Source organism: Pipistrellus hanaki, assembly GCF_964339955.1.
Source record: "Pipistrellus hanaki genome assembly, chromosome: 6".
Classification (NCBI taxonomy): Eukaryota; Metazoa; Chordata; class Mammalia; order Chiroptera; family Vespertilionidae; genus Pipistrellus; species Pipistrellus hanaki.
Genome location: NC_140508.1, coordinates 5,121,629 through 5,144,989, shown reverse-complemented (window position 1 = coordinate 5,144,989; position 23,361 = coordinate 5,121,629). Strand labels below are relative to the sequence as shown.

Below are 23,361 nucleotides of genomic sequence, written 5' to 3'. Positions count from 1 at the left end.
AGAGGCTCTGAGCTGGGTCATGGCTGGCGAGCACAGCAGCTGTGGCAGTAGCCTCTCCCTCCTCTGCAGCAGTCCTTAGGATGTCTGATTGCTGGCTTAGGCTCTCCAAGGGCCTAAGCCGACAGTCAGACACCCCCTGAGGGCTCCTGGACTGTGAGAGGACACAGGCTGGACTGAGGGACCCCTGTGAGTACATGAATTTTATGCACCGGGGCCTCTAATAGTTATAATAGTTACTTTAAAATATTTGTTTGCTAATTCCATCATTGGGGTCATATTAGGAATTAATCTCCATTTCTTTTTCTTCTTCTTCCTTCTTCCTTCTTCTTCTTCTTCCTTCTTCCTTCTTCCTCCCCCTCCCCCTCCCCCTCCCCCTCCCCCTCCCCCTCCCCCTCCCCTTACCCCTCCCCCTCCCCCTTCTTCTTCTTCTTCTTCTTCTTCTTCTTCTTCTTCTTCTTCTTCTTCTTCTTCTTCTTCTTCTTCTTCTTCTTTGAATGGCTAACATTCTCCATGTCTTTGTATACTGAGTAATCTTGGATTATATCCTGGACATTGTGAGTGTTATTTTGTTGATGTTGGATTCTCTTATAATAACTCAGAGAGTGTTGGTTTTATTATTTTTGTGTTCCTGTTAGCATAAGTCAGTTAACTCAGGGCTCAGGCTGCAAAGGCGTCCCATGGTCCCATGCACAAGAGTTCAGATGTCAGCCCAGCTGCTTGGAGTTTGCTCCACAGCTGTACTGAAATATCACCTGGAGACTTAAGCCAAGTTTACAAACAAAATTTGGGGTTCCTCTTCTCCCACTGTCCCCTCTGCGATGCCCCTTTACTTTACAGAGGGTGTCATTGCCGCAGATGTGTCTCCTAAGCAAGAGGATTGCAGGTGTTTCCTTGGAGCAGTATCCGCCCTGTGTGGCAGGGACTGTGGCCTGGCCTCAGATGGTGGCTGTGAAAACAGGCAGCTGCCCAGCCTCCCCTCCTTCCTGACTCTGCCAGTCACCTGCCTGCCTGTGCTCACCCTGGCAGCTGCAGGTGCTATTCTGTGTTTTGTCCCGAGTTCATAGTCCGTCTGCGGGAGGGCAATTCCATTGGAGTTTATGCCACCACACTGGAAATGGAAACCCCGAGTGTCCACTTCTGTGATAAAAACCCTGCTGGGATCTTAGAATCCCTTCTGCACTGAATCTGTAGATTACTACCGTGTTTCCCCGAAAATAAGACATCCTCCAAAAATAAGACCTACTTACAGGTTTCCTTCTGAGTGAAATATTAGGCATCCCCCCCAAATTAAGGCCCCCTCCAGGCTAAACTTGAGAGATTTGGTCCACTGATTCTGAAAGAAATGGAGTCACAAGAAATTCACCAGGAAATTCAGGAATTGGATTGTTATGATGATGTTCCAGAAGATGATGACATATGATTGTCATTGAATAAATGAGTAAATTCTTGATACTGTAGGATTCACAGTTTGTCTGGTTTGTGTTGACAACTACCGTACTACCGTACCATATACAGGTAATAAATTTCCTTTATTTTCATTTAACAATAAATGTGTACCGTATTCTTCTTCATGGAAAAATAAGACATCCCCTGAAAATAAGACCTAGGGCATCTTTGGGAGCAAAAATTAATATAAGACACTGTCTTATTTTTGGGGAAACGGTAGTATGTTGAGGAGAAATGACATTTTTACACTACACTATTGAGCTTTCTGATTCTTGAACTTGGTATGTCCCTCATGTGTTTATTTTTTCTATAATTTCTCTCAACCATGTTTTGTGATTTTGTGTCTATAAGTCTTTGGCTTTTTTTTTTTTTTTTTTTTTTTTTTTTTTAAATCCTCACTCAAGGATATTTTCCCATTGATTTGAGAGAGAGAGAGAGAGAGAGAGAGAGAGAGAGAGAGAGAAACAGAGGGAAAGACAGAGAAACATCAATGTGAGGAGATTGGTTGCTTCTTGTATGCCCCAATCAGAGCTGGGAGCCTGCAATCACATGTGCCCTTGCCGGAATGAAAACCGGGACCCTTTGGTTCGTAGGCTGATGCTCTATCCACTGAGCCAAACTGCCTCAGGCTGTCTTTGGCTTTTTTTGTTTGTTCGTTTTATACCAAGGCATTTGTTGTTGTTTTAAATATATTTTTTTATTAATTTCAGAGAGAAAGGGAGAGGGAGAGAGAAACATTAATGATGAGAGAAACATTGATTGGCTGCCTGCTGCATGCCCCTTACTGGGGATTGAGCCAGCAAACTGGGCATGTGCTCTTGGCTAGAATTAAACCTGGGACCCTTCAGTCCGTAGGCTGACTATCTACTGAGCCAAACCAGCTAGGGATTTAAAAAAAAAAAAAATGTTTTTGTTGATTTCAGAGAAAGGAAGGGAGAGGAAGGGATAGAAAGAAATATCAGTGATGAGAAACATTGATTGGATGCCTACAGGCCCCCTACTGGGGATCAAGCCCACAATCCTGGTATGTGCCCTGAGCATGAATTGAACTGTGACCTCCCGGTTCATGGGTCAATGCTCAACCACTGAGCCACACCAGCTGGGTGGCATTTGGTTTTGTGATGCTATTTTAAGTGGTGTCATTTTAAAAGTTTAATCTTTTACTTCTGAATTGCCATTCAATGGTCAGTGTCTAATGTTTTAGATTTGGATAGCCTGTCTGAACAATCAATGTTCACCATACCGACGTTGCCAATGAGTAACCCAGGGCTTGTTGCCTTGCCCAGGGAACTTGCAGGGAACCTAAAAGTATTTAGGGATTGGGGCTTCAGCTTTATAAACTCATTCTGGAGCTGGGTGAGGGGCGATTTAGGGAAGGCAGTAACCATAGCAACAAGCAATTGTAAGAAACCACTAGATGGACATGGTGCTTAGAAAGTGGAGCCTGGCAGTGCCATGCCTGTCCAGGCAAGGGGGACTTGGGATGCCACCAGGCCTCACCTGAGAGCAAGGCTGCTCCAGGCTTGCACTTGGGGTGGTCAGGGAACGGCATGAGGAAGCTGCCTGTCAGTGATGCCAGGTCAGAGAAGTTCCACTTGAGCTTGGAAGGAAGCTCCGCTCTGAGCAGAACTCGTAAAACCATGTACCATGGCTGTAGTTAGCCTTCGTGGGAGTCAGCCCGAGGCTGCTGTGAGTCACTGAGAGATGCAGACAGCCAGCCCCATCCTGGAGATCTGGGTCAGTCTGTTTGCAGCAGGCCCGACTCTAATTTAGGAGCTAACATCTGACCAGTTGGGTCCTGCTGTTCCAGAGGCTGTGTCTGTCCAGCTTTAGGTCTAAGTCCCAGGTTTGTGTCTCCCCCCCCCCCCCCCCCCCCCGCCCCCGCCCTGCCCCAGAAGAGACGCCTTGGGCCATTAATTGACCTTCTCAAGCTTCGGTTCCCTGTTCTTGAACACAGTCCTGACTTGCTCAGAGGTAGAGCTCGCACATCAGTCTAGTTATTACTGATAATAACTAGTGGTGGTCACTTTCTTGGCAAGGCAGAACAGAAAAGGACTGTCTCTTCTCCAGACCCATCAAGTCACAGGCTACTGTCTAGTACTCCAGCCTCTTACAGCCATGTCCTGGGGCAAAGGGCCAGTCAGGCTAAGGAGTGCCTTCTGACTGATCTGATAGTCTGCTCTCCACAAGTGGACAAGCTGGCCATCTGGTATAACTGGTTGAATACTGTTCCCCCCAAATGCATGTCCACCCAGAACCTCACATGCGACATTATTTAGAAAGAGGGTCTTTGCACATATAGTTGTTAAGAAGTTTGATAGGAAATAATTTTGGGTGTAGGATGAACCTTAAATCCAAAGACTGATGTCCTAATAAAAGGAGAGCAGAAAGAGGAAAGCCATGAGACTAGAATAAATGTCTGGTCAGTCCCCAGGTCTGTGATAATGTCCCCAACGCCCTAAGGAATGAATGTGTGGGTGTTTACATTAATTCTATGTTCATGAGCTTGTCCCTGGGAAGTGGATGTACTTGACCAAGCTCTGCTGGGTGGGGTTGGGGAGTCACCCAGATGGAATAGGAATCCAGGAACTGGGCCCCCACAGCTGCCAGCCTTTATTATTATTTTTTAAAATATCTTTATTAATCTCAGAGAGGATGGGTAAGGGAAAGATAGAAACACAATGATGAGAGAGAAATCATTGATTGGCTGCCTTCTATGCACCCAACACTGGGGGTCAAGCCTGCAACCTGGGAATATGCCCTTGACTGGAATCAAACCTGGGACCCTTCAGTCCACAGGTGGACGATGTATCCACTGAGCCAAACTAGCTAGGGCTGCCAGCCTTTATTAAAAAGCTATTTTGTTATGTACTTCAGGCAGACAACAAAAGCACAGGGAATACAGCAAACACTTTGTACCTTTGTACAGCAGAGCAAGGCAGAAATGATTGACTTGGTTATTTGTTCTTATATTAAATGAGTATGTCTGTTGCTTTTTCTACTTTATTGAAGACAATACACTTAACGGCCCACAAAGCTGCCAGCGAGGGAGCCTGCCTTTTGCCCATGGCCTTACCCATCTGCAGTGTGGCAGGTGGCGAGGGAGACGGTACTGTTTGGGGTTCTGCCATTCTCACAGCAAACATTTCCCCCCCATATTTAAAATGGTGTTTACTAGTATATTTACACTAGTTTTCATTCCCCCGTTTCATGTTCAGGTGTGATCTTCCAAGCTATAGAAGTCTTAACTGTTCATGGCAACAAATGAAACCACACAGATATTCGAAGAAAATACCCTAAGTTTCCGGGGTGACCAAGGTTGGCTGGCAGGTCTCCCTCCCGGCTCAGTTAGGGGCAGGGGAGGAGCCAAGTGGCTCACTCTGCAGGTGGGCAGAGCCTTGGAGAGCCCAGACCGGCTTGTCTGCAGCTCCCACCTTTCCCGGGGATCTGGGATGGTGGGGGCAGGGCACAGATTCGACCTCCCACACTTCCTGCTGTATCGGAGGGTGCCCCAGAGGACGCTGGGGGGTGATGTCAGCACCAATGCGGGAAGAGGCCTGCTGCAGAGAGGAGGGCCCTGGCAGGCACCCAAGGACAGCGTCTAGCCTGCGGAGGAGGCCCTGGGACTGTATTGGGTTGGAGGAGGACCTTGGCGGGCCTCGGGGGTACCTGAGAGGCCACCGCTCTGTGGGGACACAGGAGCAGCCTGCAGTGGGCACGGGGGACCTTTACTAATGATCTCAGTAACAAAATGGGCCCCCTCCCCCGCAGTCACGTGGCCCTGCCCGGCCCGAGTCTGGAAGCTTTGTAGCTGCTGTTTGCTTTTCCAACCTGACTCCTGTTTGGAGGGCACATGTAGACTCTTCGTTTCCCACCAGAGATGTCTACACCGGGCTGAAGTCGTCTTGCTGACGCATTTGCTCAGCTCACTTTAACATTTTCTAATCAGCTGTCAGCATTTAAGATCTTACACACAATCCCACATGTCTGCTCTTGTTTGAAAACCAGGCCACGGGCCCGCGCTGTGCTCAAGGTGGCTAGGGTCAGTCCCCATCCCAGGGTTCCTCTCTCCGGCCTCTTGGGTGCTAAAGTTCAGGTGCAAAATTCCGGTTATACATTTGCGGATTCGCCCCGACAAACTCCCGGGGAGGCACCTTCCTGGGCTCCAGCCCCCATTGCTCCTGGTCTAGAAGCCCCGGCGCCCAGGAGTCAGCCCGCACCCCGGTTCGTGAGAAGCAGGGCGGTTGGAGGGAGCATCAGCTACCAACAGCTGAGGAGGGTGTCCCTGTGGCCAGTCCTGCCGCGGGGGCCCGACCCTGTGCCTCCCACTGCCTTTCCCAAAAAGAGAGGAAAACCACTGGTGAACCCCCCCAAAAACCGCACTGAGATAACTTTATCCGAGACATTTTATAGTGTTCGTAAACACGATTTCAGATGACTTACAGGAAACAAGGGGCGGAAAGGGCCTCCAGGGGGTCCGCCGCCCCCGGAGCGCGGTGCCCGCGGCGCGGCTAGCTTCCAATGACTTGCTGGAGACCGAGCGGCCGAGGGGAAGTCTCGCCGGGGAAGCCTCGGGGGTCGGTCTCGGGCACAGTCCCCCCGCTGCGCCCCGGAAACGTGCGGCGCGGAGCCAGGTCGCGGACACCCTGCCGGGCCCGAGGGCAGGCCCACGCCCTCCCCCTCTTGCCTCCGCTCGGAGCAATGGCGCCGACAACGGGCGTCACCCTGCCCGGGCCCGCGCGCGTCCTTCTCGGGCACAGGGTCTCCGTGGCGAAGGCCTTCGGGGCCGCGGAGTAAAGCGTCCCCGCTCTCACACAGGCTCGGCGCCCCGTCCGCTCCCGCCGCAGCCATTTTGGAGCGACCACAGACAAAGAGAGAGCCCGCCCCCCCGCGGTCCCGCTGCTCTCCGACCCGGCCTGCCCGGCGGTCCGCACCCCTACACCCCGCAGGTCCCCAGTCCACAGCCCGCAGGCGCCCACCGACTGCAACCTACCCGGGAACCCACCCGCGCCCCTGCCTCTACCGCTCGCAGCCATTGGCTGCGCCTTTTAAGTGAGCGCAGCGACCAATCCTGAGGTGCTAGGCGGCGGGCGGGGGGCACTGCGGCCAATGGGGAGGCGCCGGGCGGCGGGCGGGGGCGGGCGCGCCGCCGCGCCTGCGCAGTGCACCAGCGCGGCCCTGCCCCCTCCCCCCAAGCGCCGGCCTCCCGCGCCCCCCGCCCGGCCGCCGCCCCCGCCCCGCCCGGCGCGCGCCGCCCCCCGCCCGCCCCCGCCGGCTGCCCGCCTGCCCGCCTGCCCGCCCGCACGGAGCCGCCTCCCCGCCCAGCGCCGGCCGAGCGGCGGCGGCGGCGGGCCGAGGAGGAAAGATGGCGGCGGGCTCGGATCTGCTGGACGAGGTCTTCTTCAACAGCGAGGTGGACGAGAAAGTGGTGAGCGACCTGGTGGGCTCGCTCGAGTCGCAGCTGGCGGCCAGCGCGGCCCACCACCATCACCTCGCGCCCCGCGCGCCCGCCGCCGCGCTCGGGAACCACACCGGAGCCGGAGCGGCCGAGGGCGCGCCCGCCGCGGCGCCGGAGCCGCCCCCCGCAGGTAGAGCGCGGCGCGGCGCGGCCTGGGGCGGGCGGAAGCCGCCGGGCCCGCTTCTTCATCGCGCCGCCGCTTGTCCCCGCAGGGCCCGCCGCCAAGCTGAGCACACTCGAGGCCGGAGCGCCGCCGGGGCCCGGAACCGGGGCCTGCGGCGGGCCCGGGGCCGCGCCAGCCGCCAAGCCCGCCGCCCGCAACGGCCCGCCCGGCGGCCCCGGCGCCGCGCAAACTTTGAATGGGAGCGCCGCGCTGGGGAACTCACTCCGCGCCGCCGCCGCCGCACCTGCTGTCAGCCTGCTGCACAACGGGCCCCCGCCCGCGCCGCCGCCCAAGCCCGCCGCCGCCACTGTCATCCAGACACCGCCCTTCCGCGGCGCCCCCGCCGCGCCCGTGCCCCGCGCCCCCTCGCCCCCCGCGCCCCCCGCCGCAACACCCGCGCCCCCCGCGCCCCCCGCGCCCCCCGCGCCCCCCGCGCTCCCTGCGCTCCCCGCGTCCGCCGTCGCTCCGCCGCCGCCAGCCGCCGCCACCCTGGCCCGGCCGGCCGGCCACCCGGCGGGACCCCCGGTGGCCGCGCAGAACGGGGCCAGCGCTGCGCCCGCGCCCGTTTCAGTCCCTGCTCCTGCCCCGGTCCCGGCCCCCGCCCCCGCCCCCGCCCCCGCGCCTGCCCCGGGTCCCGCGCCCTCCCCCGCGCCCTCCCCCGTGCAAGCCGCCAACAGTCAGCCCGGGCCCACTGCTGCGCCCGGGCCCGCCGCGGCGCCCGTGCAGGTGGCCAAGGCGGACTCACCCAAGACCGCGGTGCAGCCGGCGCCCCCGCCACCACAGACCCTGGCGGCCAGCTGCCCGGCCGGCGCGGGGGCCGGCATGATCCTCGGGCCAACTATGCAAGGGGCGCTGTCCACCGCCACTGGCCTCCCGCCTCCCGCCCCCGGCACCCCTACCGGGCTGCCCAAGGGCCCTGCCAGCGCGGTCACCCAGAGTCTGCCTAGGACGCCCTCAGTCACTACCAGCGGTATCCGGGCCACGCTGACGCCCACAGTCCTGGCCCCACGTCTGCCACAGCCGCCCCAGAACCCAACGAACATCCAGAACTTCCAGCTGCCCCCAGGTGAGTGACCACTGTGGGGGGGGAGGGTCTTTGCTGCCCTAGTAGAGAGTCCAGGAAGTTGTAGGACTGGAGGACTTAAGGTCATGGGTCTTGCACGGGCCTGCAGCAAGCTCAGGTGCACCTCAGCCCAGGTGCTGGGAGTGTGAGTTCTTGCACACCCAATGTGATGGGACAGCCGGGATCTGCTACCTTGTGCAGCCTTGGCCTCAGCTCAGGTCTTTGCGTTGCAAAGTTGTGCCAGTGCTCACAGTTCCTCTCTGGCCCTGGGTGCCCTCTGTGGAGAGCAATAGCGGGGGCTCCCAGGCACACCTCACTGGGTTATACAGGGTGTGGAGAAATAGCCTGGTTGCGTGATTTTTCCACACTTGGCATTTCCCCCTCCTGTTTCTGGGATAAGGCATATGGCCTGTGTTCTCACTGAACTTTCCTGCTCCTTTGGTGTCGGGCTGTGATGTGTACCCTGAGGGTGGGTCAGGCAGAGTGACGCCCCTCCTTGAGGCTGGGCAGGTCTGCATAGAGAGCTTCTGCTTCCCTGCTAGCACCCGGGTGACAGGTCCTGGGCACATACCCTTCCTGGGCTGCAGGAATATTCAGCTCTTTCCTGGTTGAGCACAGCGTGTCACTGAAAGGACCTCGGTTCCTTAGGTTATTACCTGCGGTGGGCACGTGCTCTCCAGGCAGTGGGTTTTTCGGAGGTACAGCCAGCCAGCCCGTGTCCTCCACTCTCAGTTTCCTGTCAATTCGCCATCCATTCGTGTCCTTCGGGTGTGACAGTGCAAGGGCCCCACAGTCTGACTCGCCCGCTGCTTCGCTCTGGGATTCTTAGGCCGAGAGAAACTTTACACTTGTGGCGCTGCTTTCTGTTCTGTCCGCTCCGCCTCGCCTGCCTGCGGGCCTGAGTGCGCTCCGGAGAGCTCCTCCCTTGCTGTGTAGTAGCTGTGCTGGTGTAGCAGCTGCAGAGGTGGCAGGGGTAGTAGAAACAGCACCTCATGTCCCCTCGTGCTTGCTGCAAAGAGCCACAGGCCACCCTGAGAAAGAATTCAGCGAGTTAAGAAGGAAAGGCTTCCTGTCACCACAGGTGAGCTGGTCCTGGGGGCAGAGCTTGGCAGGCATGTTTTGATGGGGCTTGGGCTGGGAAGGACCCGGCCACCAGGACCAGTGCTGTGGGTGGTGGTGGGGCAGCATGCCAGGGGGAGAGGCCATGTGGCGGAAATTACCTGAGCGTGTTGTGTTTGTTTCTGAGTTTGTAGGGGTGTTTTGTTGGTGGCTCTGTTTTAATTGTTATGTGTATTTTGACCTTTTAGTAGAAAGTATGGCTAGTTGTTAGGGCCATTTACAAAAGGGGGTTCGGGTTGTGGTAGGTGATGTAAGCTGTCAGGAGGCTGTTTACCTGTCCTGAAGGCCCCTTCAGTGGCCCTGCTGGCTCCAGCACTTGCCTTGTTTCCGCAAGGACAATGCCTGTGCAGTGCTTTCGCTATCTAGACCTGCTGTGAGCTTGTCCATGAAGTCTGTGAGGTGGCACCGGGCCTGGCTTGCAGAGGCTATGAAAGGCGTGGTGTTTGGATTCACGGATCCCCTTGGTGTGATTCCTAGTGTAGGGACAGTGACCTTAGACTCACTTGCATCTTTTGTTCTATGTCAGTGTGAGGGATGTCTTCATGTGACAGGTAGACAAACAATGTAGTAAAAATTTGCCCGAGGTCTTGTGAGGCTTTGCATTAGTCCCGTGTGTGAGAGCACAGGACAGCTCATAGTGACATTTGGGTGACACATGCTGAGAGCTGTGCTTTAAAGGAGCCAGATGTTTTCTAGGAAACAAAATGTTTACATCTCTTCATACCCCTCCTTCCCAGTTGATATTCTGATAGGAAACTATGATTAATTAAGTTACTCCATTTTAATAACAGTAGAAGCAAAAAAAGTAGAGTTGAAACTTCTCCCATTGCCCCCAAAAGAGTGTCCTCTTTTAAACAGTACTATTTAATTCTGTAAACCAAAGTGACAGATGTGAATATTCTAGCTACGTCACATAATTGGTCAAAAAATACTAAATTCTCTTATTGGATGTTTCCTTTTCATTTAAGTCTTTCATCATAAAAAGATATAACTTAAAAATACGATTCTTGCTTAGCTAATAGATTATTCTTGTTACAACTGTGATACAAAGCTTGGGGAGGTATTAGGAGTCTCAGGGTTGTTAAAGCCACACACATAGGTGCCAAGTGAAATGACAGAGTGTGGGCAGATGGAATGAGTGAAGGAAGCCCGCCCTCCCAGGACCCTCCCTTCCTGGGGTCAGTCTGGGTGGCAGGGAGACTACCAAGACTGAGCTTGCCAAAACCCCCCGTAGGGTAACACTGAAGTACCAAGGCCAGAGATGGTCTCCCCTCCTTTACACCTTGTCTGTCCTGCTTCCACAGAGGGCTGCTCTCCCGTGGCTCTAAGGCTTGGCCAGTGTGCGCTCTCATTCCAGGGCAACACCATTCCCCCCACTGGCCCAGGGACCTTGCCCTCGGGGACACTGGCATGTGACTTATTTGAAGTGAACACTCCTTCCTTGGCCGGTGGTTCAGTTGGAGCGTCATCCGTACACCAAAAGGTGGCAGGTTCCATTCCTGGTCAGGGCAGTACCCAGGTTTTGGGTTTGAACCCCAGTCTGGGTGTGTATGGGAGGCAGCCCATCAATGTTTCTCTCTCTCCCTCCTTCAGTAGAGTGAACACTGCCTGGGGTAATATGCTTATAGAGACCAGTGTCTGCGCGGTGCTTCCCTGACAGGTGAAGTGAATGATGTGTCTGCGGGGAAAGAGAGAATCTGGTGGTAGCTGCCGTGCTGCTGAGCCAGCTGAGTCGGGAGTGTGGTCCCCTGCTGGGTGGTGGAGCATGTAGGGCCCAGCCCTGAAGTTACAAGAAATGGAAATTCTGGTGACTGACTTGTAGCAAGTGCTTTGACATGAGGAACATTCTTAGAAGCTGCGATTTTGTTACTCAAGGACATTGTTGCTTTCTGACCTGGGGCGGAACATGTTTCCTTAGAGCCTTGGCTTTCCCAGCTGGAAGAGGGGTTGGCACTTGTGAAGCCTGTGAAATTGTATCTGGTGAGCCCTGTACACCGCACCATGGAGCCGTTAGTATTCACACATTGTCTCGGCCCCTGTGTTCTCACTGGTTTTAGAACTTCATGTGGCTGTAGAGGCAGCGAAGACGCCACACAGCTTTGTTCCCATTCGAACTGCCAGACGGCCGTATTCTCAGGGATCCAGGAGCCTGCTGCTGTGGCTGAAGCTGGTTCTGTGAGGAGAAACCAGCCCATCTTGTTGCAGGGGGTCCCCGACAAGTGGGTCTCGCTTAGGCCAAGGCCTTAACCGAATTTTCCTTTGGCTATACTTAGGTGACAGTGATGCTTAGAAAGAAAAAGGACTAACTTTTTGAGAGCTATCCATGGCCAGCACTGGACAGCTCTCCGTGGCCTAGCACCTCTGTACTGCCCATGGAGGGAGGCCCTGGGGGTGAGCAGGGATCCCTCTTTCTCACCCTCTGTCCAGGCTTCACTCCTGGATGTCCCCAGCGTCATTAGGGTGGACAGCTGTCTGGGTGCTGGGTTGGGATAATGTTTCACGCCGATGTATCTTTTGGAGTTGGTGGTCCTCACATTTTAGCAGCCAGGCCCCTTAGTCTCTTCCCCCGGACCCCCTTGCTGTAAAGGGGGCTGAGTGCCCTGTGCTGAGGGCTTAGGGCTGAATTACCGGAGTTTGAAAACTGGGCGGCTCTTCCAGCTCTTTACAGTTTGCCACATGAGGGGCAGGGCCCTATTTGTGGGGGACCCATAATAAAGCATTTAGGGAAGTGGTGTCCTGGCTACATGTGTGGATAGTGGACCAATGGGCCAGAGGGCTGGCTCCCAGGGCAGTTAATCCATCACCAGGAGGCCCAATGCCTGGCTCTCAGGTGCACTGAAGGAGTTGCTCTTAATCACCTGTCCAGAATCCACACATTTATAAATATATGACCCAAGAGCTTTTTTAGTCATATGTGAGTTGATCAAAATCTAACAACTGGTTTTGAAAATCTTGAAGCAGAGATTTGAAAGGACGCTGGAGAAAGTTGCCTCACATATGGGAAATTTGTCCAGTTCTCAAAAGTACTTTAACTTTTCTTCTTGTTGATGGAGCAGGAATCTCAGGCTGGCTCCCTGGTCCTGAGAAATAGTGACTGCTTAGTGCTGTCATCTCTGACAGTCGCTGTAGACTAGAGGCCGGTAGCCATGACTTGATGGATCTCTGACAGTCATCAGACAGATACAGTAAGTCAGAAGGCTGAGGGGAGGGGCTTCTGCAGCAGGCCCCTCTGTCCTGAGAGCTGTGTGCCAGGAGGGTGAGGGATGGGGCTGTCCTTTCCTGTGGTGGCATGGTGCGTTACACACACGTATATGGCATGCCTTAGAGCAACTCCTCTACCCCCTGTGAAGTAGTGAGTGCTGTAAAGTTGTGTGTGAGACTGGAAATTGGCTTTGTGGTGGGGCCACGAATTCTTTGAGTTAGAACTTCTGATTTTTATTTTTATTGATTTCAAAGGAATGGAGAGGGAGAGAGAGAGAGAAACATCAATGATGAGAATCATTGATCGGCTGCCTCTTGCACATCCCCTGCTGGGGATTGAGCCTTCAACCCAGGACCTTTGATAAGAATCTAACCCAGGACCCTTCAGTCTGCAAGCTGATGCTCTATCCATCAAGCCAAATAAACTAGGGCTGAACTTCTGATTTTTACATGTCCTTAGATGTCTAGTCCAAGTAATCAAAGCATTCAGGAAATAGATAAAAATTGCCGAGGTACATTCCCTTGACTGGAATTGAAAAATGCATAGGTGTCCCCTCTCCTATTTGTTTGGTTCCCTTCTCTGGCTGCCTACCTGTCCACACACTGCTGTGTGTGAGTAGACTGAGGCTGAGGCAGGGGATAGAGGCTGTGGTGGAGGCAGGGGCTGAAGCTGGGAGCTGAGGTCGTGGATGGGGGTTGGGGAAAAGGGCTGGGGGCAGGGAACTGAGCTCGGGAGTGGAGGCTGTGGAGCTCCCTGCCCTGCCATTGTGGGTGTCGTGAGCTCAGCCCTTTGCAGCCCTGGCCTGTGTTGCTGGGTTGGACCTTTGAGCTGCCCTCCTGAGGTTAGAGCCTTGAGGGGATCTTTCTGCCTCTCCCCCGTGGCCTGGGAGAAGGAATGCACGTGCTTCTCTTGACCAGGATCTCAGGAGGAGCAGTGTGTCCATGTGAAGGGGTGGGTGGGATACCCCACGGCATTGGGAACTTGCCTATGTCCAAATGGTTTCTGAACCCAGAGGCTGGGGAGAAGTGAAGACAGTTCTTTATGATGCCATCAGATGGATGGCAGATTTCAGAACCTGCGTGGCAAACGATAGGAGCTTCTCTTGCCTGAAGTGACTTACTTTGGGTGTCAGTGGTCTGAGTGGGCAGAGCAGGACACCAGGAGCCAGGACAGCTCCTTCCCCCTCCCCAGGCTGTGTGCATGTGTCCCGGTGTCAGTGTGGCAGGCGCGGGCCCAGAATAGACTGCACAGGACAGGGAAAGGCTGTGGCGGCAGCCAGTGAGACTGAGCACTTTGGGGAAAGAAGGTGCTGGGGAGGGGGCAGCCATGACTATGCTGTGGACATGTTCACAGCACATGCTGATAGATTGGAGGTGAGGTGACTGAGATTGGGACTGCCTTCCCTCCAACCTGGCAGTTGCGGAGTGGAGGAGGACCAGTGTTCCTGTTTTGATATGTTTCCGAGAGGAAGGAATAGAGGTGATGAGGCAGTGAATGTAAGGCAGGGGTGCAGGGAGAGGTAAGAAGTGGTAGAAATTTGGGAGTCATGGCATTTGATGGAATTTAGAGGGTGGCAGGGGAGAGATGGCAATTGGGGCCAGGCATAGTGGGTCCTGAATGCTGCCAGGTCTCAGGGAAAGAAAGGTATATGTGGAGCACTTGTTTTAAGATTTTTTTGTTTTTGGTTAATTCTCACCCAATAATATTTTTCCATTGACTTTTAGAGAGATTGGTAGGGGGAGCGACAGAGAGAGAAACATGGATGTGAGAAACACATTGACTGATTGCTTCCCACAGAGGCCCTAACTTGTGCTGGGGATTGAGCCTGCAACCGAGGTACATGCCCTTGACCAGAATGGAACCTGTAACCCTTCAGTTAGAGGGCTGGCACTCTAACCACTGAGCAAACAGCCAGGGCTTAAGAGCTTTTTTTTTCTTTAAACAGATTAAAAAAATATTTTTATTAATTTCAGAGAGGAAGGCAGAGGGAGAGAGAGAAACATAAATGATGAGAGAGAATCATTGATTGGCTGCCTCCTGCACACCTCCCACTGGGGATCTAGCCCGTAACCCAGGCATGTGCCCTTGACCGGAATCAAACCTGGGATCCTTCAGTCTGCAGGCTGACACTCTGTCTACTTGGCCAAACCGGCTAGGGTAGGGGTGTCGAACTCAATCAGAGAAGGGGCCAAAATCGAAAATCCAGCCTAAATCGCGGGCCGAATGGTTTACTGAACAGTCATAAACTGACAATGTCATAAACTGACAGCGGAGTGCAGTGATGATAGCGTGGTGCAGGCCACATTGCAAGGCCTGGCGGGCTGGATTTGGCCCGCGGGCCTTGTGTTTGACACATGTGGGCTAGGGCATAATAGTGTTTTATAATATAGGGATGTTTGTCATTAAGAGTAGCAATTGTCTCCTGGCTCCTTTGCCTTTTTATTTATGAAAATGGCTTAGAATAGATGTTACTACTTTGGATGGATAGTTGAGTTGATAGACTTAGTGGCTTGCAGTTTTGTGTGTGCAGTCCTAGACTTCCTGCCGTGTGCTGAGTCTATAGCAGTGTTTCCCAACCTTCTCTCATGATGAGAATCACCTGGTGGAGTTGTTAAAACACAGATTCCTGAATCCCAACTAAGAAGTGCTAAACTAGGATTTTTGGGAACATATAGGTAAAATTGTATACTTAACTAGTGCTCTAAGACAGATGTTATATACAGAGCACTAAGTTAGGTATGCAATTTTACCTATATGTTCTCAAAAATCCTAGTTTAGCACTTCTTAGTTGGGATTCAGGAATCTGTGTTTTAACAACTCCACCAGGTGATTCTCATCATGAGAGAAGGTTGGGAAACACTGGTCTATAGGTTTCTGGAGCTACATGGACCCGTGAAGATAAGCTCCCTTGGGCGAAGCTACTGAGGCCAGCAGAGGTGAGGAGCTTTTCAAAGACCTTATGGCCACTTAATAGAGGGGTGAGGCCTGGAGAGAGGCCCTCGGGGCTGGCTCCTTCCTTTGGCATCTCTTCTGGTTGTGTCTACATGAGGCAGTGGATACAGAGGGACCAGGCCTTTTTTTTTTTTTTTTTTTAAATAAATCTTTATTGTTCATATTATTACAAATGTTCCTCTCCCCCTCCCCCCCTCCATTGCTCCCCTCCACCAGGTTTCCACCCCACCCTCTACCCTTTCCCCACCCCTCATTGTCCTCATCCATAGGTGCGCAGTTTATGTTCAGTCTCTTCCCACATCCCCCTCTCTCCTTTTCCCCAAGAATCGTCAGTTCACTCCCCTTCCATACCTCTGATTCTATTATATTCAATAGTTAATATTGTTCATCAGATTTTTTTTTTTTTTTAATTTCCTTGGTTTTTAGATTCACTTGTTGATAGTTACGTACTATTTGTTGCTCATAGTCTTTATCTTTATTTACTTTCTCTTCCGAAAGAACCCCCTTCAGCAATTCATATAATTCTGGTTTGGTGGTGATGAACTCGTTTAGCTTTTTTTATTGGTGAAGCTCTTTATCTGGCCTTCGATTCTGAGTGATAGCTTTGCTGGGTAGATTATCTTTGGCTGTAGGTTCTTACTATTCATCACCTTGAATATTTCTTGCCATTCTCGTCTGGCCTGCATGGTTTCTGTTGAGAAATCAGCTGACAATCGTATAGGTGCTCCTTTATAGGTAACTACCTGCTTTGCTCCTGCTGCTTTTAATATTCTCTCTTTGTCTTTTGCTCTTGGAATTTTAATTATAATTTGTCTTGGTGTGGTCTTCTTTGGATTTCTTTTGTTTGGAGTTCTGTGCGCTTCCTGGGCTTGTAAGTCTAATTCTTTCACCAGGTGGGGCAAGTTTTCTGTCACTATTTCTTTCAGTATGTTTTCGATATCTTGCTCTCTCTCATCTTCTGGGACCCCCATAATTCTGATGTTGGTTCGCTTGAAGTTGTCCCAGAGGTTTCTTACATTATCTTCAATTTTCTGGATTCTCTTGCCTTCTAGCTTCTGTGAAGGAGTGTCTTCTGGCTCTTTATGTTCCAAATCTTTGACTTGATCCTTGCGATCTTCCATTCAGTTTTTAGGACTCTGTATAATATGTTTTATTTCAGACAATGTATTCTTTATTTCTTGTTGATCCCTTATTAATTCTTGTTGATTCCTTATTATTTCTAGTTGATCCCTTTTCATATCCTCATAGGACTTAACAATCTTTCCTAGGAAATTATTGAAAAACCTTATAAGCGTGGTTTTGAACTCTATATCCAGTCGCTTTTTGGCCTCCATTTCTTTCGTTTGTGATCTGTTTTCTTGTCTCGGCATTTTCGCAGCTTCCCTGAATTGGTAGCCTTAAAAGTCTCTTGTTCTGCCTGGATGGAGCGGAGTTTCAGGGTGGAGCCTACAGCCTTGGCTTCCGTCAGCCCCGCCCTATGCGGCTCCTGGGTCTCAGTGTTTCTCAGGGTCCTTCAGTACTCGCTGCAAGCACCTCTGAGAGTGAGGTGCCCTCGAGTTTCGCCTGCTACCAAACAGTCTAGTCTCTCCCCCAATGAGCCCGGAACTGGGGTTCAGTTCAGTTGGAAGTGGGGTTGGAAGTGGGGTTCAGAGCAGTCTGGAGCTTTTGTCTCCTTCCTGCCAGGGCAATCCTGCAGCACAGCCAACTGTCCCTTCTCTGTGCGCAATGTGTGTGCCTCCGGGGTCTCTGCCTTTCACCGCTCCCCCGAGATTCTGCCTCACAGCCCCGGCTTCCTCTGTATGAGCCTGGGTCCCCAGGGTCTGGCCTAGAACTGGGGTTCAGTGCTGTCGGGTCTGGGGTTCAGCACAGTCCGGAGCTTTTATCTCCTTTCCACTAGGGAATGCTAGCCAGGCACTCAGCCGCCCCCTCCTCTCTGGCTCCGTCCTCTCCGCGTGTGCAACGTGTCTCCAAACCTTAGGCTTTTACAGCTCCTCTGATTTTCCTTCTGGTTTTCTCTTTCCTTCTTGCTGTAGAATTTCCAGTTTGTCGATTTTCCTGTAGCTCTGGGCAATGTCCATTTTATATTTTAGTTGTATTTTATTGAAATTGTTGTGTGTGGCTGCGGTTAGGTGTTTACCTGTGCAGCCATCTTGGATCCTCTATTTTATTGGGACCAGGCTTTTTAAAGAGAAATGCCATGAAGGGAAGTGTTTGCATGCCCAGCGAGAGGTTGACTGTGCCTAGGAGCTGGCACATGTGTGCCAGAGAATGGGGGTCGGAGGTGAGCACGTGTCTGGCAGCCGCTGGACTTCCTCCGTTAGCAGGCGCTGTCCTTCATGGTCCCACCTTGGAAGGTCTGAATGGCTCCTGTGGGCTCTGCGGTGATCACATCTGCTAGAAGGGTGAGTGGTCTGGAGGTACCCTCGTCTGGGGGGGTCCCTTTGTCCTGCTCAGTCAGCCTGTGGGAGCTGCTGTGCCTGGCGGCTGCCTTGATGGACAGCCATCAGCCTGACCTGGTCTCGTGGCTGGGAGCTGGCTTGTGAGTTTGGTCACTCAGTCAGCAAATGTTCACTGAGTACCAGCTTCAGCCAGGCCCATGTCCTGCCCTCTGGTGGGCTTGTGCTGGTGAGGGTGTCCCCCCAACCATAAAATTATTTTCATTGCTACTTCGTAACTAATTTTGCTACAGCAGCGGTTTTCAACCTGTGGGTCACCTAAGATCATCTGAAAACACAGATATTTACATTACGATTCATAACAGTAGCAAATTACAGTTAGGAAGTTGGTGGTGACATTTCTGTTTTTTTTTTTTTTTTTTTTTTTTAGTATATTTTATTTATTTTTACAGAGGGATAGAGAGTTAGAAACATTGATGAAAGAGAATCATCTATCAGCTGCCTCTTGCAAACCCCCTACTGGGGATGTGCCTGCAACCAAGGTACATGCCCTTGACCGGAATCGAACCTGGGACCTTTCAGTCCGCAGGCTGATGCTCTGTCCACTGAGCCAAACCGGTTTCGGCGGTGGTGATGTTTCTGAATGGAGTCTCGTCAGCTGCTCTGTCCCAGCGCACTGTCTTAGGCCGGCGTTCTGTCTGTCGTGTTCACGTGGGCACTACAGTTCCTCTGCTACTTTAACCTGATTAGAAACAGCCAGGCTGGTGCCACTTCATCATGTACTTACAGTTGGGAGCCTTGGTCTAAAGCAGTGTTTCCCAAACTTCTCTCATGATGAGAATCACCTGGTGGAGTTGTTAAAACACAGATTCCTGAATCCCAACTAAGAAGTGCTAAACTAGAATTTTTGGGAACATATAGGTAAAATTGTATACTTAACTAGTGCTCTAAGACAGATGTTATATACAGAGCACTAAGTTAGGTATGCAATTTTACCTATATGTTCTCAAAAATTCTAGTTTAGCACTTCTTAGTTGGGATTCAGGAATCTGTGTTTTAACAACTCCACCAGGTGATTCTCATCATGAGAGAAGTTTGGGAAACACTAGTCTAAAGAGTCTGCTCTGAGAGCTCTGGAGCGAGGTGGCGAAGATGGCCCCAGACCAGCCGCAGTTGTGCTGGGCTCGGGAGGCACAGGCAGCCCTGGGTGGGCGCCCTTCTGTGTCCTGAATTCAGGCGGGCTCCTGCACCTTGCAGCCAACCCTACTTTCATGTCATACTTGGAAGTTTGGAAACCATTGACTGGGTGCCATCTACTAGTAGGGTGCTGACCCTGAACCCCTGGTGGAGGCTGCCCTCACCCAGCATTGGGGCTTCCTGCCCAGATATACCTCTGTGGGTCGCTGAGACTGTGCTCCGGGATGGCTTGGTGACTGCAGAGCTGCCACCCTGCTGGGACCTATTGCTCTAGATCAGTGCTTCTCAACCTTTCTAATGCCGGGACACTTTAATTCAGTTCCTCACGTTGTGGTGACCCCCAACCATAAAATTATTTTCATTGCTACTTCATAACTAATTTTGCTACAGCAGCGGTTTTCAACCTGTGGGTCACCTAAGACCATCTGAAAACACAGATATTAACATTACGATTCATAACAGTAGCAAAAATTACAGTTATGAAGTAGCAATGAAAATAGGAGCTTCTCGCTGAAACCGGTTTGGCTCAGTGGATAGAGTGTCTGCTTGCGGACTGAAAGGTCCCAGGTTCGATTCCAGTCAAGGGTATGTACCTTAGTTGCGGGCATATCCCCAGTAGGGGGTGTGCAGGAGGCAGCTGACCTATGTTTCTCTCTCATCGATGTTTCTAACTCTCTATCCCTTTCCCTTCCTCTCTGTAAAAAATCAATAAAATATTAAAAAAAGAAAAGAAAAGAAAATAGGAGTTTCTCGTGCTTGAAGTGACTTCTCTGCCTGAAGTGAGATTGTACAGGAGGTAAGAAGTCACCAAACTCAGTTCTGTGTCTGCATGTGAGATGGTGAGGTGTCTGTGTGTAGGACACAGGTGGGCAAGGTGTCCCGTGTGAGTGGCCCTTCTCAGATGCCTTGAGTCCATCTTGGCATCTGTGAAGGGCCACATGCTGGTGAGGTCTGTGTTTACCTGTGTGTCGAGGACGTGTTGGTCCTAGGACTCCCTGCAGGTGTCCCCTTCTGGGGACTGGAATGCGGGCCTAGACCTCGGGGTGGGTTTTTTACTTTTACCTGCGAGTTCTTATTTCTCTGAAAGAGGTCTGAGCTTTAGGATAACTTTAGCAACCGCTTGTTCTGGTGGGAGGCTCCGGAGTGGTTATTCTCATAGTTGTGTGTATCTTTGAAACTTTATCAAGCCAGCCCCTGTGCAGGCTGGTGGGCAGGTGGCTTCCGGCTGGGAGGGTGTGGTCTCAGGCCCCTCAGTGTGCATGCCGAGCGTGCTCTTGGCTGCTGCTTCTTTTTTTTTTTTTTTTAAATATACTTTATTGATTTTTTTTTTGCCCCCCTCCTTCCCTCTCACCCAACCCCTCCCTCCCCAGAGTTTTGTGTCCATTGGTTGTACTTATATGCATGTATAAAAGTCCTTCTGTTGATCTATTATCTCCCCCAGATCTTCCTCCCCTCCCCGCTGTAATTTGACAGTCTACTTGTTGATATACTGTCTCTATATCTATCTTTTGGTTCATCAGTTTATAATGTTCTTTATTATCCACAAATGAATGCGGTCATGTGGTGTTTCTCTTTCATTGATTGGCTTATTTCACTCAGCATGATGTTCTCCAATTCCATCCAGGTTGCTGCAAATGCTGAGAATTCCTTCTTTTTTATGGCAGCATAGTATTCCATTGTGTAGATGTACCATGGTTTTTGGATCCAATCATCTGCTGACGGGCACCTAGGCTGTTTCCAAATTCTGGCTATTGTAGATTGTGCTGCTATGAACACAGGGGTGCATATATCCTTTCTGATTGGTGTTTCTAGTTTCTTGGGATATAATCCTAGGAGTGCGATTACTGGGTCAAATGGGAGTTCCATTTTCAGTTTTTTGAGGAAACTCCACACTGTTCTCCACAGTGGTTGCACCAGTCTGCATTCCCACCAGCAGTGCACGAGGGTTCCTTTTTCTCCGCAACCTCGCCAACACTTGTCATTTGTTGATTTGTTGATGTTGGCCATTCTGACAGGTGTGAGATGGTACCGCATTGTTGTTTTGATTTGCATCTCTCGGACAATTAGTGACTTTGAGCATGTTTTCATGTGCCTTTTGGCCTTCCTTCTGTCTTCTTTTGAAAATGTTCTATTTAGGTCCATTGCCCATTTTTTAATTAGATTATTCATCTTCCTTTTATTTAGTTGTATAAGCTGTTTGTAGATGTTGGAGATTAAACCTTTATCAGTGGTATCATTTGCAAATATGTTCTCCCACACAGTGGGCTTTCTTGTTGTTTTGTTGATGGTTTCTTTTGCTGTAAAAAAGCTTTTTATTTTGATGTAGTCCCATTTGTTTATTTTCTCTTTAGCTTCCATTGTCCTAGGGGTAGTATCAGTGAAGAAGTTCTTTTGGCATACATCTGAGATTTTGCTGCCTGTGGATGCTTCTAGTATTTTTATGGTTTCCCGTCTGATGTTTAAGTCCTGTATCCATTTTGAGTTTATTTTTGTGAATGGTGTAAGTTGGTGATCTAGTTTCATTCTTTTGCATGTGTCTGTCCAATTTTCCCAACACCATTTATTGAAGAAACTGTCTTGACTCCATTGTATATTCGTGCCTCCTTTGTCAAATATTAGTTGAGCATAGTGATTTGGGTTGATATCTGGGTTCTCGATTCTATTCCATTGATCTATATGTCTGTTCTTGTGCCAGTACCAGGCTGTTTTGAGAACAGTGGCTTTGTAATATAGTTTGAAGTCTGGTATTGAGATCCCTCCTATTTTACTCTTCTTTCTCAGGATTGCTGTGGCTATTCGGGGTCTTTTATTGTTCCAAATGAACTTTTGGAGAGTTCTTTCTAGGTCGGTGAAATATGTCATTGGTATTTTAATGGGGAGTGCATTGAACCTATAGATTGCTAGGAAGTATGGACATTTTGATGATGTTGATTCTATCTTGGCTGCTTCTTGCTTGTCCTCTGGCTGGGCCTGCTCCACTTGGGACCTCACGGTTTCTGTTGCTTCTGGAATGAAGTCCGGCCTCCAGATGGTGGACTGAACCTGGGAGGTGTCACAGTCTCCTCCCAGGTCCAGCACAGCCCACTTCTTCCCTCACCGGTCAGCAGGCCAGGTCATGGCTGCCCTTTGCAGTGGCTGGCCCTTCTGCCCAGGACGTGGTTTTCTGGATACCCTGCTCAGCACACTGGCCCCAGGTCCTGTGTGCCTGCTGAACGCCTGGTCTTTCTCAGGACGCTGTGTCTCACTGGGGCTGTGTCTGTGGGTTTGGGCCATGGGGCAAGTGGTCCTGAGCCTGTGAGGTGGGACTCGGGGGTTCACTGAGGGCTGGGGCATGACTGGCTGGTCTCATTCTGGACCCTGAGCATGAGTGTAGCGCTCGCGTGGTGGGCGTGCCTGTGGCCTGAGTCAGGGAGTTTCCTGGAGGTGTTTGTGGTCTGTCCACTGGGCAGACAGGCTGGGACTTTGGAAGGCCTTTAATTGAGACAGGGGACTAGGTGAGACAGGGCCCATGTTTAAGAGTCAGATGCATGGATTTGAATTAGTCACAGTCTTTGGTCCTGGTGCAGGCTGCCTTATTTATGTCATCTAAACAGTTTAATAAGCACCTACAGCCTAGCCGGCGTGGCTCATTGATTCAGTGTCAATTCCATGTCATGGCACATGCCTGGGTTGCGGGCTTGATCCCTAGTTGGGGGCGTGCAGGAGGCAGTCAATCAATGATTCTATCTCATCATTGAAGTTTCTCTCTCTCTCTCTCTCCCTTCCTCTCTGAAATCAATAACAATATATTACAAAAAAAATAAAAAAATAAGCACCTATAAACCCCACCCCAGAAGAGCTGGAACCTGGGCAGTGTCCCATCTCACCTTTGGCAGCCGCTGTCTCACCCCATGGTCACCACACCTTCATTCCTCTTTCACACCTGCTTGTGGCCTCTTCCCAGACATGGCTAAACACCTGGTTTTAGCTTTATTTAGGAGGAAGAGCACCAAGCTGTGAGTCAGCTTTGGGGACACTGGCCATGCCAGGGCGGTGGGTTTGGTGAGTGCAGAGTGACCAGAAGTGGCTGGGGGATCCGGTATTAGGGGGGTCACATCAGTGTGATGGCCATTGTTCACCAGGTGGTATTGAGAGTGGAGGGAGGACCCTAGTTAAAGAGCCCAGACAGAGGGTTGTCTTGGGCAGGGTATCCGGGAGTGTCCAGTGGCTGTCCCACTCCTGCTGCTGATGTTTTACTGGGACTAGTTCCATTTCACTGTGGAGGAGGCTGCATGTGAGCAGCTGGCTATGCCCTGCTTGCCCACGGCGTCTAGGATTGAGCCTCGCCTGGCTGAAAGGAGGCGCCTTGAGCCCCTGTCCCGTCCC

At 51.6% G+C, this 23,361-nt stretch overlaps 1 protein-coding gene and 1 long non-coding RNA gene across 2 annotated transcripts in view; one reads left to right on the top strand and one right to left on the bottom strand.

Moving 5' to 3' along the window:
- The window catches only part of LOC311625094, a 38,410-nt gene extending 31,928 nt beyond the window's left edge, over window positions 1-6,482 (bottom strand). Inside the window, exon 1 of the long non-coding RNA XR_014795430.1 lies at window positions 5,890-6,482. This is a non-coding gene — a long non-coding RNA (uncharacterized lncRNA). The remainder of the gene's footprint in view (window positions 1-5,889) is intronic.
- A 231-nt stretch (window positions 6,483-6,713) lies between these two features.
- The window catches only part of TAF4 (TATA-box binding protein associated factor 4), a 63,942-nt gene continuing 47,294 nt past the window's right edge, over window positions 6,714-23,361 (top strand). Inside the window, exons 1-2 of the mRNA XM_084888989.1 lie at window positions 6,714-7,034; window positions 7,117-8,133. Coding sequence (XP_084745115.1) covers window positions 6,812-7,034; window positions 7,117-8,133 — 1,240 coding nt within the window. The 5' untranslated portion in view covers window positions 6,714-6,811. The remainder of the gene's footprint in view (window positions 7,035-7,116; window positions 8,134-23,361) is intronic.